Source organism: Ylistrum balloti, unplaced genomic scaffold (assembly GCF_031769215.1).
Source record: "Ylistrum balloti isolate Yb309-2 unplaced genomic scaffold, AGI_CSIRO_Ybal_v1 Utg370508, whole genome shotgun sequence".
Taxonomy (NCBI): Eukaryota; Metazoa; Mollusca; class Bivalvia; order Pectinida; family Pectinidae; genus Ylistrum; species Ylistrum balloti.
The window spans coordinates 138,957-165,951 of record NW_026782328.1 but is presented as its reverse complement, the minus strand read 5'-3'; the positions used below and the strand labels follow the sequence as shown (position 1 = coordinate 165,951).

General features: G+C 36.1%; 1 protein-coding gene across 1 annotated transcript; it reads right to left on the bottom strand.

Moving 5' to 3' along the window:
• Positions 1-632: 632 nt before the first annotated feature.
• LOC132555600 (ribonuclease 3-like) lies at positions 633-25,878 on the bottom strand. The gene is made up of 28 exons (XM_060219950.1): positions 25,798-25,878; positions 25,075-25,494; positions 24,032-24,519; positions 23,234-23,539; positions 20,653-20,839; positions 20,267-20,423; positions 19,851-19,993; positions 18,046-18,213; positions 17,700-17,786; positions 17,131-17,202; positions 16,369-16,516; positions 15,865-16,034; positions 15,441-15,565; positions 13,503-13,631; positions 12,380-12,458; positions 11,550-11,657; positions 11,063-11,201; positions 10,482-10,602; positions 9,483-9,582; positions 8,037-8,139; positions 6,646-6,815; positions 6,009-6,077; positions 5,837-5,877; positions 5,491-5,596; positions 4,672-4,813; positions 3,424-3,613; positions 2,830-2,975; positions 633-2,562 (listed from the first exon to the last, which is right to left on the bottom strand). The coding sequence occupies exons 1-28, from the start codon at positions 25,837-25,839 to the stop codon at positions 2,372-2,374; spliced, it is 4,347 nt and encodes a 1,448-aa protein (XP_060075933.1). The 5' UTR covers positions 25,840-25,878; the 3' UTR covers positions 633-2,371.
• Positions 25,879-26,995: the final 1,117 nt, after the last annotated feature.

Sequence of the window (26,995 nt, the reverse complement as noted above, 5' to 3'; positions counted from 1 at the left end):
TTTTGACCCAGCTGTCATCAGTCTGTTAACCCAGCTGTCATCAGTCTGTTGACCCAGCAGTGATCTTTCTGTTGACCTTTGCAGCATCAGTTTTTTGACCCAGCTGTCTTCAGTCTGTTAACCCAGCAGTGATCTTTCTGTTGACCTATGCAGCATCAGTCTGTTGACCTAGCTTTGATCTTTCTGTTGATGTATGCAGCATCAGTCTTTTTGACCAAGCTGTCATCTGTCTGTTGACCTATGCAGCATAAGTCTGTTGACCCAGCTGTGATCTTTCTGTTGACCTATGCAGCATCAGTCTGTTGACCCAGCTGTCATCAGTCTGTTGACCCCACTGTGATCTTTCTGTTGACCTATGCAGCATCAGTCTGCTGACCCAGCTGTCATCAGTCTGTTGACCCAGCTGTGATCTGTGTTGACATATGCAGCATCAGTATGGATACCTCAAATGTAAAGTAGAATGGACTGCTTCCAAATTCTTTTTGAAATCATTCAGTTAACTGAATCACTCTTTACTGCTAGGATTGAAATGGCTCCAATGTACAAAAAGAAAACAACATTAAAAGGAAAATACAACACAAAATGGTACACTTATAGTTGTTTATTGTTGATGATCATCAAACATCAACAGTTACATACTACAGTACTCAAACAGATCCCTTACTTTGACAATTTAAAGTACAATACTTATCTCTTTCACACAAATAAATATAAGAAATATCAATGAAGGAATGAATGTTTATATTTCAGATTCTCAACATACCAATGTTTCACTTCAAATTTCTCACAAATTCAATTATTATTGGCACAGATGTTATTGTTTAACCATTATAACCATTAAGCCTATACATATCCACACTTCTTTCTATTTTTCTACTTTAATTTATAAAATAACAAATTTCCATCAATAATAAATATCATTGTATTATTAACAAAATATCTGGTATAAAATCTTATTCATTAGAACAATACAAACAACCATCTCTCATTTTCTTTGTAACTGTTTAAATGAGTTACCTCCCTTTGACTAAGTAACAGACTAGAGAACTATACACAAGTTCAGTAACTCTTGTTTAAATAGAATTTACAAATCAATGGTCTAGTCATCTGGTCAATTAAACAAGAAAAATGAACCAATAATACATAATATCAATTGAACTAGATACATTTCCTTAGAATATGAAAGATAAGGCAAATGTGATAATAGGATACATAAATCAACAGAATTTCCTGTTGTGTTTAATCCTCAAATGCCAAGAATAAATGATACACATACAAATTTAGTCAAAAACCAGTTTTGCATTGTCTTCCATTGTGGGCATAAACATTTTATCTAATATCTTGAATATCATTTCCCCATGACTGAAAACTGTAAACATTCAGAAGGAAATGACATAAGGTCATTAACAGTAAAACAAACTTTATTGCTAAACTTCAAGCACTTGGCTGTATCATTCACCTTTGACTAGGAAACTGTTCACATAAAAGAGTTTCAAACAAGACTAGACGTTGATTTTATCCTGGACAGGTAAATCCACGTTTTTACTAGTGTGAGATTTTCTTGTCTCACCCTAGTGTTGAGACAAGCTACACATACCACATACTCTTTGTATGTTCCGACTACAATTAAAGAGGTGTCACTTATGTGACCCGGAAGTAGAACTACCTTTATAAGGTCACACACAGACTTATTTTGTCTGTTACTGGAATCTTGTGTTATTCTCAAAACCAAAAATCTTGTGTTCCCATCAAAATTAAAAGCAGGCCTCATCACTATCCATACACCATCCATGTTATTTGTTCACACACAATACACTTTGTAAAGAAAAACAATCACTCATCCCCTTTAGGATGAGATGGGGGGATCTAAACCCACAGGGGAAGATAACAAAGCTGTAAAACACTTGGCAAGCCTTGTGTTTGACAACTTAATTATATTCCCATTGGGTTGAGATTCACCATCTCAACTTAAAGACAGTGAAAGTTTTTATTACTCCATTTACGACCACTTTCACCTACCTTCGACCATCTGTAACATCATCCTAAACAGACTCACCATCTGTAACATCATCCTAAACAGACTTGTGTGATAAGGTCATTGTCTACTGCTGTTTACTTGACCTTACTTACAGAATACCTTATCAGACAGTGTTAACAGGTGCCCTTCCCTATTAAACAGTCCTTTCACATCTGACAAGGTGGTTTGGTCACTTTCTGATGTCTTGCCACACAATCAACTTGGTTGATTTCAATACGGTTATTAACAGAACCATGTCTGTTTCCAAAAGTCTAATAGTAAAAAGGCAGAGGTAATCAATTCCTCGCCTTTTTTTACTCTGACTTATAAACACTCTAAACCAGCAAGTCTCTTTCACCGTCCACGCCTGCCGGGCCGCCGCCTGTTGTCAGCTGATTTGTTGGGAGATTGGCTGTACCCTGAGGAAGATCCAGCCCCTCTTTCACCTCCATTCCGCTCTCCTACCCTTTGTCTGCGACCATGCTTTCTCTTCCTCTGTTTCTTCTCCAAGAATCTCTTTTGGTGTGCGAGGATAGGGAATAATTCTTTAAAAAAAAATACTTTCTACAGTACACAGATAAACAGAATATTTATTATCCTGTGGATATTACAACTTCAAAATATGCTGTCAGCAAAAATTAACATAGAATATTATTGTGGTGTATATTGTGAAGACTTAATAAAGTACTTTACCAGTGTTTGTGATATTACCTTCCAACTGTCAAACAATGTTTTCCTCTCAAAGTTATTTTCATTTTATATCTAAATCTACAAATCACTGATATGAAATGTTACAACTGTGAGAGCTCTACCTGATCTTTCTTTCAGTGCATTCCTGGCTGCAGCCATTTCCGCCTGCTGAATACTGTGGCCCATCCCCTTAGCTAATCTCTCGTCTCGGAAATACACAGCCACAGTATACTCCCGAGTGTTAGTTGGTCCGAATGCCTCTATCATCCTGAAAGAAAAAAATACATCATTGGGGAAGTCCAAATACAAAAAATGAGGAGAAGAATAACTATATGAAACATTTAAGTAGTACATAGCTCACCTGATATTATATTTTATGGTGGGTGTCATATCACATTCTAGTGTCAATAAAATACTACTACCGACAAAATAAAAAGCTGAAAAGTGAGAAAAAGGTTTGCTCTGTAGAAAATTAAGAGTTGCCATGTCTTATAGAATTGATCAAACTCTTCTTACAATTTGATATAACAATTAAGTGTTACATTAATCAATGGACGAGTTTGATTAATTCAGTATGACATGTGTAAGATTCTATTTCACACAAAACAGTGATTTATTACTCTTATAAGTAAGGCATATTTCTGCTTACACGGTACAAATATTTCCCTAAAGATGCATGAAATCATCATTTTTTTTCTGACAAAACTGCTACTTACTTGTATAAAGGAATGTCTGGCTCGCCTCCATCCAGTTCTCGAAGAGTGAGACAGCATTGTTGAAGTTGGGACTTTGGATCATTCCAGTCCTGGTTCATGATAAAGTCCTTGAGTCGTGGGAAGAAACAGACATTGCAGAAGACTTTGCAGTGATCAATACCTTTGTCCACAAACAACGCTCCAATGAATGCTGCAAAATTAAAAGTATTCTAAACAGGTGTTTCAAACAATGCAATATAACATTCAAGAATTCTATGGAATTACATGTAAAGTTGTCCCTCTTAGATTTTCTACAAAGACAATGATAAATGCCACTTTACATTTGGAAAATCTACAAAAAGAAAATGTTTATTGGTAATGTAGAACAGATAAGAAATCAAACAATGCACAAAAATTTCTTTTCAAAAAAAAATAAATCCAAGTTTTCAATTCTGTGATTTCAGATATAGACTCACCACATCACCAAATAGACATACAGATAAAGAGACAGTTCTGTAAACAGTATATAGATGTCTGTAGATAGTATATAGATGTCTGTAGACAGTATATAGATATATGTAGACAGTATATAGATATCTGTAGACAGTATATAGATATCTGTAGACAGTATATAGATATCTGTAGACAGTATATAGATATCTGTAGTATATAGATGTCTGTAGACAGTATATAGATATCTGTAGACAGTATATAGATATCTGTAGACAGTATATAGATATATGTAGATATTATATAGATATCTGTAGAGAGTATATAGATATCTGCAGTATATAGATATCTGTATACAGTATATAGATATCTGTATACAGTATATAGATATCTGTAGACAGTATATAGATATCTGTAGACAGTATATAGATATCTGTAGGCAGTATATAGGTATCTGTAGGCAGTATATAGATATCTGTAGACAGTAAATAGGTGTATGTAGGCAGTATATAGATATCTGTAGACAGTATATAGATATCTATAGATATCTGTAGACAGTATATAGATATCTGTAGACAGTATATATGTATATGTAGGCAGTATATATATATATGTAGGCAGTATATAGATATCTGTAGGCAGTATATAGATATCTGTAGACAGTAAATAGGTATATGTAGGCAGTATATAGATATCTGTAGACAGTATATAGATATCTGTAGACAGTATATAGGTACATGTAGACAGTATATAGATATACAGATAAAGAAACAGTTCTGTTTTGGATCTCATTAGAACAGAATCAGACAAAGTACAGACCTTCAAGAAGATCAGCCTTTTCTTTTGTTTTCATATCAAGCTTATCTCCTCTTGTTTCCGCAAAAATTGCGTATTCGGACATATTGAGGTCATCACATACGATGGATTGTGTCCTGTTATTTACCAAGGAACTCCGCAACAACTGTGAAAATAGAAAGTACATTTGGTCACATGATGTACAACAACTTGGGACAGAACAATCAGTCAGTGCATCAAGTCACATACTATACTGCAAATGGGCCATTTTTGTTGATCAGTTGGACCAGAGACGTTCATTCATGGTAGAACTACTGATCTCATTTTGCTTTGTAACAAGCTTTGATTAAGCCTTTCAAGGCCTGTATCATCACTTGCAGGCTTGTCCAAATTTATGCCTGAAATGTTACATTCAAAGTGCCAACACACTGGTTTGTCTGCAACAAAACGTACTGGAACTAGGGAACACAAAGGTCAGTTAGTACATTAAGTTCCATGACACACAACAACTGAGGACACAAAGGTCAAACAGTACATTGAGTTCGCAACACACAACAACTGGGGACACAAAGGTCAGTCAGAACATCATGTCACAGTAAAATCATCAGAGATGAAAAAAGTCTTTATCCTGTCAGTATATAATCTTGTTCAATAATATAATTGTTGAAACTGTCTTAGAACCAAATGTGATTTTCTTTTGTTTTGCACAATTAGCAACAGAAAGACAGACAGACAGACATACATACACACACACACAAACAAGCACACAAATAGGGTATTCCCAGCTCACTCCCACTTGTATTATTTGAGTGTATCTGTCTGAAATGAGAGTAAGGAACATACAGACAGATGGCCCTCGTGATGGTCAGGAAAGTGACGGAATAAGTACTGTGATGCCACAAGCTGTAACACTGTATCTCCTAGGAACTCAAGCCTCTGGTTATGACCCCTGAAAAAACATCACAAACAAATGTTAAAGAAGTTTACAGAGTAATTAGTAAGGCTGTCAATGCTCAGTTCTTTTTCACAGAGGACAACATAATAGAGCTCTACTGTTTCTAATATAAAATTCCTACTGAAAATTAATGTTCTTTTGTGTGTCTTTTGTACATTCCTTCCAGTAGTTATTAAGTTAACATTTTTCATACTGACCTCATCAAAGGTCCATAATTGTTTAAGATGTACTTACAATGTAAGGTTATTATAGTCAACACTCCTCAAGGTGAAAGCCTTCACCAGCAGACATATATAGTTAAATATGTACTTACAATGTAAGGTTATTATAGTCAACACACCTTTCATAGCCCACACACACCTCAAGGTCCTTCACCAGCAGTATATAGTTAAATATGTACGCCCACACTCCTCATGGCCAGCAAACGTATATGGTTAAATGTAATCCCCGTTGCTTCTTCAAAATTCAATAATTTCTAAAAAAAATAAGAAAAAAATTGTTAGATTCAACTTGAGAATTAATGTTTCAATGAAAGCTGTGTCCATAAATGTATATAACTATATCTAAGTACACCAGACTGATATCATATATCTTCTAGTCAATCACATAGTTCTGTGTTCTCTGAATATGGTCCTCATAATACATCCAACTGTTTAAGGCAGCTAGCAGTATTTCAAGAACTAGAAGATATTGTCGTCTCTTGGAATATCTACAAAGCATTCGGAAAATGTAACTTTGTAAGATAGCTTTTTAACATTGTAACATTACATGGACCTATAGCTTACTCAACAGGATATAAACCAAACCTGTAGAACATATGTTTATTAATAAAGCTGCTATTATAAAACTGCCTGACCCCATTCTTTACATAAATGTGTATAATTGTTTCAAGTATTGATGACAACATGGTCGAAAATCATTTTGTTAGATAAACACGTTCTGTAAAAACCAAGGTTAAATTAGAGTCATAAAGTGGTTTCAATGACAAGACATGACAAGTGACCTATATAGCCTCTCAGCTCCAGTAACCCTTTGGTTCTGACCTGTAAGGCAGGGCTTGATTCCACCCACTGTCTGTCGCCATTAGGCTCCTCCTCCTGGAGCGGATGAAGGGCCAATTCTCTCCATGTCTTCACAAGGCGGTCATCATCAAACAATGTTTGACAGAAAATACGTCCTGCTAGCTCTATACCATTGTCTATGAACAGGGCACCTGTTCCAAAAGAGATATATCTGTACTAACATTTGTATATAAACAGGACACCTGTTCCAAAAGAGATATATCAGTACTAACATTTGTATATAAACAGGACACCTGTTCCAAAAGAGATATATCTGTACTAACATTTGTATATAAACAGGGCACCTGTTCCAAAAGAGATATATCTGTACTAACATTTGTCTATAAACAGGGCACCTGTTCCAAAAGAGATATATCTGTACTAACATTTGTATATAAACAGGGCACCTGTTTCAAAAGAGACATGTTAGTACTAATATAATGTAACATAATTGATTTTGTAATCATCAATTGATACTCTGTTAACACAAAAACATCCACTATTATTAACATTTTACAAATCGAATATTAATCTTGATATGATCCTTCACAGCCCCTGTTGAAAACAGGTCCCTGTAAGATTTGAGAACTGCCCAAAAAGAATAATTCTTAAGAGTAAATAAAAAAACATTCCTTATCAAAATGTACATATAGATGTTTGACATCTGAAGAGAACACCTGCTACAGTTACAGATAAATTATCTGAAAAATGCAAATAAGGTTTAGATTGTCTAACACTGTTCCAAAGCAACTGATAATTTCTGGAAAACAAACAGGTGAAAATAATGACCCATATCCCCTGGTGTATGAAGACCAAACCTGTCAAAGGTTTTTAGATGTGCATCAAAAATGAATCTGTGTACTGAATATAAATAATCTGCAATTTTCCTCAAAGACAACTCAGGATCATGGAAGTATATAGTTTGAGGACTCGAGTTCCTAGAGATGGGACTACACCACATGCCTGGTCATAGGAAACACAGTGTAAGTTATCATGTACTGAACAACGATCTCAACAATCCCTAGTCGAGATGTTTTGATAACAAGGTTCATTTAAGTCTTTTGCAGAATTTCTGGTTATCATGTACAGGAAATCAAAGCAAATCAGTTTCCTGAGGAGTTTAGGTAGAATTCCAAATCAGCTTCTTGACTAATTCTTTCACAAAAGAAGCTGTAATTCCCATAACAGTGTGGGTAATATGGGAGTTCAGTTATATCAAAGTTCAATGAAACTTCCAGATGTACAAACCAAAGGAAAGCTTCACTAGAGCCTGTTTTAGTAGCCATTTTTTTAATGTAAGCAAACATTACCGCATTTCACGACAAACATTTAGCAGGCTGGGTGATAAATGTTACAAGACAAATCAAACTTACCCATAAGGGCTTCAAAACAGTTAGCCATGGCATGTTTGAGGTCCGACTCATGACACAGGTCTGGACCATGGGCATACAGCATGAAGTTCTGAAGGGTGAGTTTCTGAAAACAAAAATTCAACTGATATGGTTCTTGCTAAATCTTGGGCTTTCAGCAATTTATCGAAGTATATTTGAACAATGCAAATTGATCCAACTTTAAAACAGAGCAATCTTTTTTTATACAATAGCAGCCTCCAAAGTGTCTCACTCCAACAGCTATTAGTCTGAATGTAATCTACCATTACAATATTCAGCATCATTGTCCCCTAGTTTCACATCTACAAAGTATTCAGGCTGAAGTTTTATTTCAAACTACAGTTAACCTCCAGTCAGTTCCAATAGGCAGGTAGTTCGAACACATGATTTTTTTCAACAAAAACAATTATTTTCTGTCTAGTAATAGCTGGAACTGATTCTAATTTTAGTTTGTTTCACTTACATTTCGAATTGTTTGAACATATCACATGACCACACATGTTACTATTGATAGAGATATTGGCGTCACAATAATCGTTCCATATAGTCACTTTTCACATTGACGTTAAACACTGGGTAGCAGGCAGTAAATCACCATAAGTAATTGATAGCATCAAATTATACACATACACGTCACGTAATTAGTATGTTTGGGTAGTTTTATTTTTTTTACATCTTGCCATAAAATCGTGTGTGTGCCAGCTGACACAACTCATGGCCCCAACTCTGTATTACAAGCTAAGCAATCGTTTTGTCAAAGAACAACATTGCTTCACTTTTTGATAATCAAATCAAGGCTATTCCAATAATTTAAGTTTTATAAAGATTTTACCAAACATTAATCCTTAGTCATATTAAGTCTAAATCCACCTCTGTATACCACTGTATCAATGCTGACTTCAACCAATATACAAGCAGAAATGTGCTTTTCACTGGCTGGTTTCCTCACAGTATCCAAAGTTATGAAGATAAAAATGAAACCTGTGATTTCTCAACTGTCATTTAAAATGTATTGCAGTATGGTGAATGTTTCAAAAGACAACAATTTTATAATAGACTCCCATCTCCACCCAGGAAAATAACATTTTTAACCAGTAGTTTCAATTTCTTAAAATTCAAACAGGTTCAAAACATTTCTTCCACATTTTTATAGCTTCACAGGCAAACTGTAAATAGTTTCATCAAGTGTATCTTGTTTGAATTAATTTTTGTAAGTGCAATAAGTGCTTTTTAGGTCCAATATGGTATATACACAATGACACTGTCTTGTTCTGGCATTTTAAATGACAGAACTTTGAAAGCAAAATACATATCTCCAGTAACAAATTGTGATTGCTTATTTTTAGGGAAAGGGAGATGGGAAAGGTAAATTCACAAAAGAAACAAGACATAATTTTGTCATGTTGATCAGTAATCCTGATTATGTACCTTTGCCAGTACAGCCAGCTGTTGATTCTGGACAATGGCTGCTCTATAAGTGGTCAGTCCACCCTCCTCCAGCCAGGGAAACATATAGAATAAGTGGACACTGCAACATAAGACCAATTTCATGTATGAAACATAGAACTGACAAAAAGCAATCCAAAGTTTCAAGACTGATAAATGATGTTATTACATCAACCACTAAGGTCGAAGAAGATAATGATTTTTATGTTAGGATACTATAGCATTCATATGAATTAAATAATTAAATATGCTATGAAAATAAGTTTTTGATTAAAAAAATGGTCTAAGTGTGACCTTTGACCTTTTAACCTTAACCTCAAAGCAATCTCATCAGGTGTAGAATTAATTCTTTGATACAGTGGCTTTGATATGAAGTGAACTTGATATGAGTCTCATAAGATATCTTGTAGATAAGCTGGTTACTACAGACAGGTCAAGCCATGCATGGATACACAGACACACTGATTTCTATTCATATTCACTCTAAGACGGAGAGTGGAAAATATAAACACAATTTCATCACCAAAATGTGGTACACATCTGTGCTTTCCTTTTCAGACATGTTATCAACCAAACAACAGTGTATGGTAGGTCTAGAAATGTTTATATAATATCTATCATGTAAGAGTTGAGCAGGGTTGATTATAAATTACCTCTGTGGTAGGTTTAGGTGTAGAAATGTTTATATAATATCTATCATGTAAGAGTTGAGCAGGGTTGATTATAAATTACCTCTGTGGTAGGTTTAGGTGTAGAAATGTTTATATAATATCTATCATGTAAGAGTTGAGCAGGGTTGATTATAAATTACCTCTGTGGTAGGTTTAGGTGTAGAAATGTTTATATAATATCTATCATGTAAGAGTTGAGCAGGGTTGATTATATATCACTTGTGGTAGGTTTAGGTGTAGAATTGTTTATATAATATCCACTATGGGAAGATGGTTATATATTACTTTTCTGAAAGGTCTACCACCTCACCTAGTGATAAACTCCACAACAGCATCTCCGAGGAACTCAAGTCGTTCGTTGTGCGGGATCTCTGAGGACAACTCCTCCTTGTTACCCATTCGTGACATGATGTTCAACAGGATGTTTATACCTAACAACAGTCAACGGGACAACATGGTAACTCAATGTGGCCACCACTGACAGTTTGATCCTTCTAAACAGTGTATAACCTTGCCCCCAATTTCATTACATTAAGTAAGAAATAAATTTTTGAACTTGACTATCATATTTACACAAATATAACATTTGTTTTACACGACTTCTAGCTGAATACCAGTCTCATGAAAAAATATGTAGAATAGGTATCTTCCTTCAGTGACATACTAAGTTCAATTCAAGAGTGGTTTAATATACTCACAATATCTAAAATCATTCAGGCAAAAGCCAGGAACATGTTCATTAATTACACTTTTATATCTAAATCCTCTAAATTGTTCTTATATCATAAAACCTAAAATAAACACTCTCCAATTACTCTGCACACATTACTAAACGTTCACTGGAGTTTAAACAAAGTTTGGTTGCATACGTCTCCTTGTATGTTTACTTACCACGTTTACGTGTGTGAGCGTAATGGATCTTTCGATCACCATACTCCAGCTGCCTCCTCCCACAATTTGACAGGGAGTTACGGGCATGGTCAGGATTGGTGCCGTAATTAACTTTGTATGAGGTGTGGGTTAAAGCCAACTGTCACAAACACACAAGATTTCGGAATTTTATTTTTGTGATATTTTTGGGGTTTTTTACACAATCCTCTTTTTCTGAACTTTGTACAGCATTTGCTAGTTAGAAAACAGTTTTGAAATCAAAGAAAGAAAGAACTCTTTAAGAGGAAACTTTAACACAAATATATACACCAGGTCAAATTACATCATTGTATCTGCTTGTTCCTGCCAAACTGAAGTGGTGTATCATGACAAATGAGCTATCATGTATCTCTAATGATATCAACGATTGAAAAACTAAAAGGAAAGAAATCTCATTAAGAAATATCTCTAATTGATTGATATATAAGTAGTGTGTCTTTGTACATACCTGTAACAATGATCTGTCTTTGAATTTGTAATCAAGTGTTTTCTCCAGCACAGACAGACATTGATGGAACCGAAGATGTCCTAGCAGTACTGGAATCAACATGGCATGCTGTTGGTGATGAAACACAGAAATAAATATTAAATCTGGGGACAACACACAGAAAGAAATATTAAATCTGTGTATGTTTTATTCAGAAACAGGTCAATTCAGCTGATATCACTCTAATCTATCAAAAAATCGGAAACCAAATTACTTCTTGGTACTAAATAAACCAATGTGGCATTCTTAATCTTGTAAAATGTATAGATATAGTGGAAAAGATTACACGGTCACCTCCATCAAACTTTCATGTGGGATGAAGGTGACCGTGTAGTCATAAAAATGTGACACTCTAATCTTCTACTGGTTGTGTTATAAGAACTTCTATTCTACTGACATTACAAACCAGAAATAAAAATATTCCTAAATACAGATATAGTGATATATCCGGTAAACATGGCTTCAACAAGGCAAGATAATGATACCAAGTTATGTACTATTTCACCATCCTTATCATTATAAAGTTTAGTAACAGTTTTCCCCTCCCCAAAACCTTGACATTTCACTTCCAGCACACAGTCTAATTCCCCAAAACCTTGACATTTCACTTCCAGCACACAGTTTAATTCCCCAAAACCTTGACATTTCACTTCAAGCACACAGTTTAATTCCCCAAAACCTTGACATTTCACTTCCAGCATACAGTTTGATTCCCCAAAACCTTGACATTTCACTTCCAGCACACAGTGTCATACAGTCTGAAATAACCCTGATAATCCAATGATAGTGACCTGAGTTATATCAGACTTGATTCCTGTCCTCAGGAAACCTTCACTACTGATCTCCACTGTAACCTCCCTCTTCATGGTACTGGAACAAAAGATCACAGAACTTATGGAACCAACATTTCTACTTTACAATCAGTATACATTATCTGACAACACATGTTATTTTACAATCAGTATACAGTATCCAACAACACATATATTGATGTGTCTTACCTCTTTTTTTTCATAATAAATTTTAATTATTTTACAACAATTGCAAAGCAAGTTTTTCCAACTTATATTAATCGTTCTTGTTGGCTCAGATGGAAGCCTCTTTTTGTAGTGACAAAGGTATATTGATATGTCTTACCTCTTGCTGTAGTGACAAGGGTATATTGATGTGTCTTACCTCTTTCTGTAGTGACAAAGGTATATTGATGTGTCTTACCTCTTTCTGTAGTGACAAAGGTATATTGATATGTCTTACCTCTTTCTGTAGTGACAAAGGTATATTGATGTGTCTTACCTCTTTCTGTAGTGACAAAGGTATATTGATGTGTCTTACCTCTTTCTGTAGTGACAAAGGTATATTGATGTGTCTTATCTCTTTGTGTAGTGACAAAGGTATATTGATGTGTCTTATCTCTTTGTGTAGTGACAAAGGTATATTGATGTGTCTTACCTCTTTGTGTAGTGACAAATGTACATTGATGTGTCTTACCTCTTTGTATAGTGACAATGGTATATTGATGTGTCTTACCTCTTTGTATAGTGACAAAGGTACATTGATGTGTCTTACCTCTCAGTGTAGTGACAAAGCTATATTGATGTGTCTTACCTCTTTTTGTAGTGAAAAGGTACATTGATGTGTCTTACCTCTCAGTGTAGTGACAAAGCTATATTGATGTGTCTTACCTCTTTTTGTAGTGAAAAGGGTATATTGATGTGTCTTACCTCTTTGTGTAGTGACAAAGGTATATTGATGTGTCTTACCTCTTTGTGTAGTGACAAAGGTACATTGATGTCTTACCTCTTTGTGTAGTGACAATGGTATATTGATGTGTCTTACCTCTTTGTGTAGTGACAAAGGTATATTGATGTGTCTTAACTCTTTGTGAAGTAACATAGGAATATTGATGTGTCTCACCTCTTCGTGCGGAGCTCCTGTAAATAACTCTCTTTCTGTTCTAGTTTCTGTTTGTCTGAGAAGGTCACCTTGGGTTTACTGTTCAGGAGGTGTTTAAACTTCACATACTGTTTCCAAGTCTTCTGGTAGCTGTCCAACACAAATACAATCACTTAAATTTGGAAACATTTGATGAAACATATTAGAGAGAATTTGTCCCCGTGTCCTGCAGGAGTTAATTTACTAAAATAATGCCTTAGACATTTCACACACTATCAGTTAACAACAAAATCTAAACAAATGAATTACATGTGAACAAAGGTCTTGTCTGTTCTGCTTTGTCAATATTATCATTATTGCACAAAATTGACACCAAGAGACAGGTATCTTTTCCTAAAATCTACCTATCATATAGCTTAAATTAGTAGTGGCAAGATCATTGAGTGTTTTACCGGTTGATGGCTCTAATGACGTTTAATGTGTCGACGGCCGTTAAGAATGTCATAATAATAACAGTAGTAGTAATGGTAAATCCTTATCACGAGAACACTATTTAAATACAACACTATCCAGGTCACTTAAATTCTATAATTCCCAAAATTCATCATAAAAATAATAATTTTAACTCAAAACCGTAATCCTTCCAAACCAGACAGATAAAAAAACCATCTCCCTTATAGTGTGTAACATGTTTAAACTCGGATGTCATTATACTTATCTAAAATTCACCTAAACATAATATTTTCAATGCAAAGTGCATTTCTTTCTGAGAGATTAGAAGAAAACTTATCTGATATAAACTCTTTCTGAAAAGAAATGGACTAGCCACTAAATTTTTGACAGCAACTTCTCCAAAATCTGAAGTTTTAACCAAAAACCTATTTATGACAAATTAATACAATTCAAATGAACTATTTCATTGATTCAACTGGGTAGATACTACTTATTAAAAATCTCCAGCATCACTCAGCTGGGCTGATACCACTAAATAGTGATCCCCAGCATCACTCAGCTGGGCTAATACCACTAAATAGTGATCCCCAGCATCACTCAGCTGGGCTAATACCACTAAATAGGTATCCCCAGCATTACTCAGCTGGGCTAAAACCACTAAATAGGTATCCCCAGCATCACTCAGCTGGGCTAAAACCACTAAATAGGTATCCCCAGCATCACTCAGCTGGGCTAAAACCACTAAATAGTGATCCCCAGCATCACTCAGCTGGGCTAATACCACTAAATAGGTATCCCCAGCATCACTCAGCTGAGCTAATACCACTAAATAGGTATCCCCAGCATCACTCAGCTGGGCTAAAACCACTAAATAGGTATCCCCAGCATCACTCAGCTGGGCTAATACCACTAAATAGGTATCCCCAGCATTACTCAGCTAGGCTAATACCACTAAATAGGTATCCCCAGCATCACTCAGCTGGGCTGAGTGGACACCACTTACTAAGGATCTCCAGCGTAACTCAGTCAGCAGGGCTGAGTGGACACCACTTACTAAGGATCCCCAGCGTAACTCAGTCAGCAGGGCTGAGTGGACAAAACTTACTAAGGATCCCCAGCGTAACTCAGTTGGGCAGGGCTGAGTGGACACCACTTACTAAGGATCTCCAGCGTAACTCAGTCAGCAGGGCTGAGTGGACACCACTTACTAAGGATCCCCAGCGTAACTCAGTCAGCAGGGCTGAGTGGACAAAACTTACTAAGGATCCCCAGCGTAACTCAGTCAGCAGGGCTGGGTGGACAAAACTTACTAAGGATCCCCAGCGTAACTCAGTCAGCAGGGCTGAGTGGACACCACTTACTACAGATCCCCAGCGTATCTCAGTCAGCAGGGCTGAGGGGACACCACTTACTAAGGATCCCCAGCATAACTCAGCTGGGCTGATACCACTAAATAGGATTCCCCAGCATAACTCAGCTGGACAGGGCTGAGTGGACACCACTTACTAAGGATCCCCAGCGTAACTCAGCTGGGCAGGGCGGATACCAAAGTGGATGATGAGAGGATAAGTAATGACGTCTGTTTCAGATTGTTGTCGATCTAGCTGGTCAATCCTTAGGGAACTTGGCTTCTATAACAATAAATGATAAACAACAGTATATAAACCAGGATAATCACAGTACATGTCTACTGTATAAGTTCTCTTACACTATCCATTAGTCAAACTGCTGTCATCATGTACTATTTATATCTGAGATACATATGACTTTAAAATCACTTATCACACAAAAATTCTTTTTCAAAGTTCAGAGGCTATTGACCCCTTACGCTCTATATACTCTAATGTTACTATAACTATTTCACAACTTTTTCAGTAAACCTAGACAATAATTAATTGGTTACAGGTTTTGTTTAGCTATTACTACTAACCATTCCAGGATATGTGACCACCATTCCACGTATTTCATCCAGGAAATTCTGCCATTCATGCTGGTCAGCTTTTAACATCTGTGCAAGTTCTGTCTCCTCCAACAATGGTTTAGAGCATCGCAGCAAATACAACAACACTTCATTCATTGATAGGATTTCTTTACCATTTTCTGAAAAAAAAAATAAAAAGGAAAGGTCACCTTACTTCATTCAAAATCTATTGATCAAATCTTTTCTCAGACCGTTAAAAGTTTTTTCCTTAAATAAAAGATCTCCTACGGGTGCCAAAGTCAGTTCAATAATGGAATATGATACACAATTTTTCATTAACAACTTGTAAACTCTACATGACCTTTAAGCAACTGACATTAGGACTACAGAGCATGATGCTTATGATCTTCAACGTATTAAAATATTTCTTTCAAACAATGATTGTTTCAGTAATGGAATAATTTTAAAAAAAGTAAATTCTGATGTTTCAGTTTCGTTAATGTCTTGACAGACCTGGCAGACTACGAGCAAATCTTGGCATTAAGTGAAAGCGTGGACATGAATCTTCCCCTCCAGGACCTTTCCAGTCAAGATCCACTAGTTCTAGAATTTCCGTGAACAGAAACTGGGAGAACAGATCAAGGCTCCGGATGGTAAAGTTCTGTTGAAAGAACAACAAAAGTATTATACCGGAACAAGAAAATATAAACTTCTAACAACATTCACTGAATAACACAACTTCCTACATTTACAGGACATCAGTGAAATAGATGTTAAAACAATTACATCGTATTTTTGTCTCCTGTATCCAACTTTCGCTATTTTTGTTATAAGAACTGGCAAACTTTGAATCAGGAAAAAGTAATCTTATGTGTTTTCAGTTCACACTTTTAATGATGAAAAATTATGATATACATCAGTGTATCTGAAATAAGATATTTTGTGAAACCAAATGGTGAAGTTTACATTAACACAAAAAAGATATGGTGAAGTTTACAGCAACACAAAAAAGATATGGTGAAGTTTACATTAACACAAAAAAGATATGGTGAAGTTTACAGCAACACAAAAAAGATATCGTGAAGTTTACAGCAACACAAAAAAGATATCGTGAAGTTTACAACAACACAAAAAAGATATTGTGATGTTTACATTAACACAAAAAAGATATCATGAAGTTTACCGTTACAATAAATAGATAGAGAATTCTGGTATCTAGTTAATACCACACAGTACATTTTCAATATTTTTAAACCTCAACAATAAATGTCTCACCTCTGGAACTGTTTCCTCAAAGAAATGGATTGTGTAGTTAATGTTGAACCGGATCACTTTACACACAGGTATCTGTTGACGCAATAAAACAAAACACAAGTAGAAGTTCTTCATGTCTTGGTTATAAGAACAATGTCTTTAAACTCCCAAATATGAATCATCAGTTGAAATTTTAAGTTAAATGAAATTTGTATATTCAGTTTCTATTGACACTTGCTTATTAAGTGGATTTTTTGTTGATAACAGGTAAATTTTTCACAGGTACGTCTTTACTTACTTACATGTAACATCCAGTAGGTTGTAAATACAGACCTACTTAGATAAAGTTACAATTTGTTCTCCATCAGGACAAAGTCAATATATCTGGCAAAATCACGGATATTACTTCACAGTAGTCTATTTCAAACAAATTACCTAAAGCTTATTTATGTTTTTTTCAACAATCATTCAATCTATTCACTTCAGATAAATACTGTTACTAGGATATAAAAAAGTGGCTTTTGGAAGGCATTTTACTTTACATAAATCACATATTCTAATACAATGTATATCTCCAAAAGAATACTTACATTTTCAAGTTTATAGTGAGAAAATAATGAAAACCCTTCAAAAATATATTCGTGATTGTCATGTTCAATAATGGTGGGGCTACGGGTCTGAAATAAAAACAAATATAACATTATTTCATATCAAACTGATGTAACCGGTACAATTTGGCAGAGATTTACAATTAATATCTTAAATACAGAAACTTTCTGGTGTGAAACTCTGGTAATGCCTGCTTATCAAAATAAACATTAAGACAGAGAAAAATATTAGTCCTAATTTGAATCTCACAGGCTGTAAGGTATGAGTAAAAGTGTGGTTTTTTTAAGAATGATGAAAATATGATGGTGATGCCGTTATACAACTCACCAGAAAGTTTGTGGGCGGGGACATTGTGATGACGTAGTGGTACAGCACATTTTTATTGTTAGATACAGAGTTACATAAATCATATGATTCCTCTCCTGGATATTTGTCATGACGTATTCCAGTCCTTCTGGATTTCAAACTACAGCGACAGACAGGACCATCATTCATCTGTCAATAGAATATTAACTGGATACAGCAAAAGAAGTCAGAAATTATGAAAAGCCACTTAAGTTTGCAGACCTACCATAAACAAGAGGGCTTTGACCCTTAACGGCCATCTGGAAATCAACAGATGATCAGACAGACCACAGAATTCTCTAATGGTGGTCAAATTATTCTGATGAATTCAAATTTTGAACATTCCTAGAAAGTATCAGAAACTCATACATAGAAAACAGTTATTTGGAGAGAATTTACATAGGCTTTGCCTGTTATTCAATCCAGTTTGACATTTACATCTTGTCAATAAAATTTGTTGAAATGAAACTGAATCATGTTACAAAATGGCTACTGTGGTTGCCATGTTGAAGTTTTGACCAGGTTGAAAATTGATAACATATCATCTGTTTCTTTTCCTAAATCAACTTAACTCCATATTTTCTCAATGGTGTGAATGAAACTTGAGAAGTGGTTCAGACTATTTGGACCAAACCTTAAAATAAGAATTGGTCAGGACAATCTCAGGATCACTTCATGGACATTTGGTATCATTGCCACTCCTTTGTAGTGTTTCAGGCCAAATTTGGGGGTGAAATCCACAATGGAATTAAGAAGGAGTAGCATTTTAAAGGAAAATATTGGCTCCACCCCTAAGTCCCTAAAAGTCAAATTTTCTGAATTGAAGAATTTGTTTGCCCACATTTCAGACAAAATTTGAATGAAATCTATTCAAGCATTAAGGACAGTTAGCAATTTGAAAAAAAAGTATTGTTTAACTTCCCCTTTTGTGGCCCCACCCCTAAGTCCTCTAGGGGTCAAATTCACTTTCTGAATTGAAGAATTAATTGCCAACATTTTATTTAAGTGAAATCCATTCAAGCATTAAGGAAGTGCATCGGGTAGCATTTTGAAGCAAGGCATCGTCTAACTTCCCAATTTTCGGCCCTGCCCACAGGTCTCTAGCAATCAGATCAACTATCTAAATACCAGAAATGATTCCCAACCTGCAATGATGTTTCAGACCAATTTTGGTTGAAATCTACTTAAGCATTAAGAAAGATGACATTTTGAAGCAAATATTGCCTAACTTCCCCTTCCAGAACCCCACATCTAAGTCCCTCAGGGTCTAATTGACTTTCTATTAATTTTTTATTATTTATTTTATTTATTTATCTATTAAGAATTAATTACCCATCCCTTATGATGTTTTAGACAAAATATGAATGAAATATCTGTAAGAATAAAGGATGAGTAGCATTTTGAATCAAACCATTGTCCCTTTTTGGACCCCATCCTCAGACCCCTAGGTGTTGAATCAACTCTCTGAACAAATGATGTTTTAGATGGCCTTAAAATTTGGTTAAAGACTGCCCTAGTATATGTACACTCTATTACTCTATTTATGACCAGCAACTATAAAATATCGGTGCTGAGATCTCCAGTTTACCACTTAATGAAGAATGGTGATTACATCTTATTTCATATTTAACTTCTTCATTCTAACATATTCAACTCATTGAGATCTTCTCGGATATACACGTCATTTTATTGTAAAAAACTTCAGAAATTGTAGATAAATTTCCTGTACATTCCTGAGTTCAAACAATAGCTACCATAACACAGAGGTGAACCCTATATGACCTTACCTCCCCTGGGTCATTGTACCAGAGTTCCTCATGCAGTCTATACGGGTGATTCTTTTTCCTGTTTAGCTCCTCCATCCACTTGTTGTCCTCATCTTCATTGTCATCAGAATCAGAGCTGCTGCTGCTGCTACTGCTGTCTGAGTCTATACAATGGTAAAAATTTACCATAGTTATGAAGACAGTCAATTTAAACCAGTCGTGATAAAACTTATTTGAAAACAAAATATAATGTTCAAAGAGAATAAATGTTTAAAGGTGACTATTGCAATTGTTTTCAGACAGATCACATACATTTTAAAAGAAAGCAAGATTGTCATGGGAAACCTCGACTGCTGGTGGATTTACCTGAGTGAATAATGGTGATGAGTGTGGCCGTGAGTGATTGATAGGGGAACTTCTACTACTAGTGAATTTACCTGAGTGATCATGGTGATGGGTGTGGCCATGCATGACTGGTGGAGGGACCTCTATTACTGGCTGAGCTTCCTTGATTAACTTGGCTCTCTGAAGCAGGTCCAGATCAAACTTGTCCTCTAGGTCAGTCATTCTCTTTGTACTTTCCATACACCCTGACTGAAAACATACAGCTGACTTATCTACTGTTTTCTAATGCTAGACTTTGTAATTAGATTTATAATTATGAAATTTCAAAATCTTAAAACAGCATTTTTGTATAGCATTTTTATCCTTTAAAGTAAATGAATTTCTTGTCAAAAAATGCTATAAAGCTATATTCAGAATGACCTTATACACCTACATACAGAACACCTTGACATTAACTGTATACAAAAGTTGTGTCTACCTCTGAGTTCCTGGCAAAGTAGAGATCAGCCGGAGAGCATCTTATCCAGGCAGGTGGGGACATGTCTTTGGGATCCACAGTCTCAAACTGGTCCTGACTCTCTGTCTCAATGTCCCCATCTGAAGGCGGCTCTTCCTCCAGCTTTGATGAGGATTTTGGACTTGATGTCCGTTTCCTTTTTGATCCACTGGAATATGTAATATCCAAATGAGTGTAAATAAAGTGCATCATATATAGATTACATTTTAGCAGGAATATAAATCTGAATCCATTATCCCTTATATACCGTAAATTTCCGAATATAGTGCACACTTTTTCAAGATAAAACTATCATTTAAAAAAGGGGGTGCGCATTATACGCAGGAACATGCCATTCTTTGGGTTATCATTCCCGAGTTCTGCGTCCGCCACATTGGATTACCTCCTTTCACATAGTTATATGTAAAAGTCATCGGTCATATATGATAGTTTGGAGATAAAAACAACAAATAAATAAATAAAATTCAAATGTTTTAATCATCGGCCATACACGTTGGCATTACGGTGAATCTATTTTTTTTTTTCGTTTCCCGTCGTTCGAATAGTCACGGTCTTAATATTGGTCGGGGCTATAGTAGTGTCTGAACTTCCACCTCATTTTGATGATGTATCTCTGGAATTCAATGAGTCCGGAAGTTTTTGGGCAATTGTCATTCTGTTCATAAATCGGACAGCCCATCCCACCAAGTTGGTGACCCTATGACCTCTCTTGATCTGCATGACCCGCACGCGCAGTTCTGTTGTACTGGTAGTCAATGTTTTAAGGAAGAGATAAACTTTAACTGTTCCACTTATCATGAAACCTTTCAACGAGGCCACTTTCATTAAAAAGGAGTGGATTATCAATAATTCACCTATATACTTGCCCACTACATATCTGTGACACATGAATCAAATTTTCTTTACAAACTTTATAAAAATAACGAGAGTACATGTATGTGAAACGAATAAGAGGATAACGTATCCCTTTCTTGCCTAAGCTGCGATCCACTTCCAAGTAAGTTACATGGTTTCTTAGGATGGAGATGCTGTACGTCTTCAATAATATACCTTTACAGGTGTGTAATATATAACACTGCCATTCTCCCTTATGACAGATAAGTTAACCAGCCATGAGTGATCTTACAGGGTTGTGAGTGATCTTACAGGGTTGTGAGTGATCTTACAGGGTTGTGAGTGATCTTACAGGGTTGTGAGTGATCCTACAGGGTTGTGAGTGATCTTACAGGGTTGTGAGTGATCTTACAGGGTTGAGCCTTAGCCAATCCAAGACAATGATATTGTATTTATATTATCTTCATACATAAATTACTTGGAAAAAACTAACTACATCTGTTTTCATTTTTTTTCCCAAACAAACCAACTTTAGAGGCATTGTGAAATTATAAAATGTAAACCTTACATGGTTATTTTTAAAGGACAATTGTCTCAGTGACAAGCGAATCACAGACTGAATACATCAGAGCAACCATGTCTACTGAAGTAACACTTCAGACAGTGTACTGTACATTCTCAATACTCTAGTGAAGTAACACTTCAGACAGTGTACTGTACATTCTCATTACTCTAGTGAAGTAACACTTCAGACAGTGTACTGTACATTCTCATTACTCTAGTGAAGTAACACTTCAGACAGTGTACTGTACATTCTCATTACTCTAGTGAAGTAACACTTCAGACAGTGTACTGTACATTCTCATTACTCTAGTTAAGTAACACTTCAGACAGTGTACTGTACATTCTCATTACTCTAGTGAAGTAACACTTCAGACAGTGTACTGTACATTCTCATTACTCTAGTGAAGTAACACTTCAGACAGTGTACTGTACATTCTCATTACTCTAGTGAAGTAACACTTCAGACAGTGTACTGTACATTCTCATAACTCTAGTGAAGTAACACTTTAGACAGTGTACTTTTCATTCTCATAACTCTAGTGAAGTAACACTTCAGACAGTGTACTGTACATTCTCATAACTCTAGTGAAGTAACACTTCAGACAGTGTACTGTACATTCTCATTACTCTAGTGAAGTAACACTTCAGACAGTGTACTGTACATTCTCATAACTCTAGTGAAGTAACACTTCAGACAGTGTACTTTTCATTCTCATACCTCTAGTGAGTAACACTTCAGACAGTGTACTGTATATTCTCATAACTCTAGTGAAGTAACACTTCAGACAGTGTACTGTACATTCTCATAACTCTAGTGAAGTAACACTTCAGACAGTGTACTTTTCATTCTCCAAATTTTAGTGAAGTAAAACTTCAGACTAGGTACATTCTCCATATTTTTGTGAAGTAGCACTCCACACATATGCATTGACCTGAATATTCTTATAGCTTTAGTAAAGCAAAACTTCAAGACAATGTATTGTACATTCTCATAACTGAAGATTTTACACCATGCATTAATCTATTTTATTTTTCATTATAAATAATGCACTTTGAGATCAGTTCTGCACACAAAATGTGACTGAAGGGTTAAAAACAAAACATATATGATCTATACCTTATTAAACAATACACAGACACATACCTGCTGTAAGATTCCTCATCATTTCGTCTCTTGTTTCCTCTCGTTTCATCTCCACTGTCACGGTTCTGACGTGGTCTGTTTTCACGCTGTCCTCCCTTTCTAGGACTTTCACTGAAATTATCTCTTCTTCTGCTGCTACATCTAGAGTTGCTGCCTCTTCGTATATTTCCTCTTGAATCGTCTCTTCTGGCACCATATCCTCTTGAGTAATTTTTACGTGAATTATCGTCTTTCGGACTCTGTCTAGGTCTAGAGTTATCCCTCCTTCTGGAATCTGACCTGCCACAAGACTCCCGTCTGGATTTCCTGCAATTAAATCAGTGGAGCTTTACTTCTTTCCGATAAATTAAATATGAAAGTATACTGTAGTCAAAGTACGTTACTACTTATGTGACAATTTGTGTGTTTTGATTCATATCATGGTTCTTGATAGCAATGAGTACATAACATACATTCACCAATCACTGTATACTATATGTAGTTTGTACTGGTACATGAAATAATATTGCCTGATCATATATATTCTTGTGTCTCCAGGGTCCAAGTCTAAGATGACATTCTGGATTACAGACAACTAATCCAAAAAATTAGACAAACTGACAGTGCCATTTGATCTACAGTGTGATGACACTTTAATTCCCAGAAAAGAATGCAAGACAATGGCTTCTAAATTTTCTCTCCAGTTCTAGAAAAAATGTCAACTTTAACTTCAGCTATTGTAAAAGATGATTCATCTATCAATGCCATTCACACTACAGTTTATCTATAGGACAAAAACGACATGACATTTATGTATACCTGGAATCTCCAGAATCTCTATCTCGAGGACGTATATCTCCTTGTCTTTCTCCTCCTCTGTCCCCTCCTCTGTCCCCTCCTCTATCCCCTCCCCTGTCCCCTCCTCTGTCCCCTCCTCTGTCTCCTCCTCTGTCACCCGACATGCCTTTTCCACTTAATCGATCATGATCCTTGCCATCAGAATGCTGTGATCTTTCGCTATCTCTGTTACGTCTAGAGGTAGATCCCTGACTTCTACCATCATCTTGACCTCTGTCGCGATCTCTCTGTCCTCTGCCTCTGTCCCTATGGCTTTGGGACCTAAATGAAGACTGGTTGTTTCTCCTATCTTGCCCTCTACTGTCCATATTCTGACAGTTTTGGTTGAGCTGGTTCTGGTTGGGACCCATGTTACCAAGCATGCCCACAGATGTCTGATTCATGTTTTGAAAAACAGGAGACCTCATCTGTCCTCCATTCATAAAGCCCATGTTACCTTGCTGTTGCACCTGTAAATTAAAGAAATTGATTTGCCAATAACCAATGAAAACAAAAAAACTATTCTTGAGGATTTTAAACGAAAAACAATTATTGCATTTCATCATAATTACAATGCATGATGTTTGGGCTCCTATAGTTCATTAGAACATCAGCAGAGCTTGGTTTGAGTTATTTTCTGGAATGCCATTCAAAATATACAAAGGATTCCTTTGAATTTGAAAAGAGCTCCATTTATGATATACCAAATGTAAATCCTGATAAAACTTTGCAACCTTAGCTGAAGATTTGGGGTGTGGTATGATCTATCTATACTTGGCATGGTTTGTGATTCTCTGGAAAGTTTTCTAGTTCTATTGTGAATGTGTCCTTAGGTAACACTTTACTCAAATTGCTCTGCATTTTACACAAGTGGGTCTCTCATATGTTGTTCAATGTATAAGCCACCAGGAGACCCCACCTCAAAATGGCACTGGCTGTTCCCAAACAAACAATATTTCATCTGTGTACCAATGATGTACAACCAGGGGTTGAATTTTAAACTGAAAAGTGATTAAGGATCCCACCTGTAAATTAATAGCTGTTGGACTAAATGCCAGCTGGTCCTGTTGGGAAGGTGCATTTTGTGTTGCACCCATCAAGTTTAGAGATGGAACATTTCCAAGATTCATATTTCCTGAAATCATTTGTCCTCGAGCAGCCATTGGATTGGGACGTTGCATTCCTGATAAGGCCCCTGACCCCCACAGTGGCTGCATCTGACCAGGAACAGAGATTGGGACGTTGCCTAGATGATTGAATAACCTCATAGTAGGGGGAGTTGGTCCCGGGGGTTGACATCCCATTGGAAGTCGAAGACTGGGCGACATCTGTGCCAATACTGGATGGTTTGGTGATTGATTCTGTAGAAATGGACTCCCATTTGGAAACATGCCCTGTTGTTGTGGCATCCGGGGAGAAATGTTGTTTCCCATTCCACATGGAAACTGGAAGTATAATATAAATATATTCAGCTTTATTCTAAATCAACGATTCGAAGAACTGAATAATGATTACATTCAAAGATTTATCAGCATTAAAGCAAGTTGTTCTAACCATGTATCGACAGAAAAATAGTCTTATTACAACTGGCACTCGGAAGTTCAAGTAACTAGCTCTGAATTGGGTACGGAAAGAGACTGAGAGAGTCTACAGTAACATGTGGGCCTGGAGTGGTGATTTCGGCCCGACGTTGGAAAATATGAAGACATGTTCTGATAATAGCGTCTAACTTCAGCCTTAACACTTACTCGCATCGGTCCCATTAATCTTGGGTTTCCACGGAGATCCATGATCCACGTATAACGAGATAGAGCCTTTTATATCAACCAACAAAATCAACATAAACCCGTTCTCCCATCTTTTAACAGCGCATTAACCTGAGTCTTGTCGCAATCGTCAGGTCGCGTATACAAATTACGCGGTGTGTTATTGCGAGATGAGTAAACCGAATACGTTTGGAGTGAAAACCTTGTACGCCAACCCTGAAACCGGATCGGTATGCTCGCTTACATCCAGAACAAGTGTGTAAAGCCCACTCGTCCACTAAAGACCAAAAGGTGTTAAAAGTGGACGTAAAACCGGTTAAATAAATAGATAAACAATGTTGAGTCGACCGATCCCGATCCAAAGACCCGTAGTCAGACTATAAAAGACACCGTTTAACAGTATATTTCAATAAGCTTAACATTTTTTTACAAAAGCCTCCTAAATTTTTTGTGCATGTGGTTCTGAAAGAAAACCCATATTTTGATTATCATATTTATTACATATATTTATTATGCAACTGAAAATAAAAAAATTATTGCTGTTGTCCATAACAGCCTATATTTCTACAACTAATAAGAATAGATAGGGCGATATGGCGATACCGACCCATTTGACGACAGCCTCGACCTATTTAGAAGAATTTGATCGATGTTTCTTAATGGGTCCCACCCGTTATGTCCAAGGGTGCCAAGACCAACCGTTTATACAAAAATGATTTCCCTTCATCCAATGATGCGTCAGACCAAATTTGGGCAGAATCAGATCTGATTCCTACAAGAGAAGAGGGATTAAAAGAATCGTTCTAGTTCCCCTATTGGGCCCTGCCCCTCATGCTTCAGGGGCCGACATACATCCTTTATACAAAAATAGATTCCCATTCGCCCAAAGATGTTTCAGACCAAATAAAGACAAAATTCTGACATTCCTACAGAAGAAAAGAAATTTTAATCAATTTGATCTGTACCTGTATGACTCGCCCCTCATTTCTCAGGGGGCCAAGACCAGACGTTATATAAGGCCGAAAGTTTTTTTTTTCTTTTTAAGATTTTCCAGAGGAGCCTTCACATTATCTTTTTTAATTGGAAAATGATGAAGATGAAGAAAATTGCAAGGAAAATCGACATGAATGATTCTTCTGTTTCGGATTCCAATGCTATTTTAGCTGCCATTAGGGATTTC

Excerpts from the sequence above, each read along its gene's own strand:
- LOC132555600 (XM_060219950.1), bottom strand. The coding sequence starts at position 25,839 with ATGGATCTCCGTGGAAACCCAAGATTAATGGGACCGATGCGA. Across the intron at positions 15,566-15,864 it reads TGGTCACATATCCTGGAATG|AAGCCAAGTTCCCTAAGGAT; the intron begins GTTAGTAGTAAT and ends TTATTGTTATAG. Across the intron at positions 10,603-11,062 it reads CGCTCACACACGTAAACGTG|GTATAAACATCCTGTTGAAC; the intron begins GTAAGTAAACAT and ends GACTGTTGTTAG.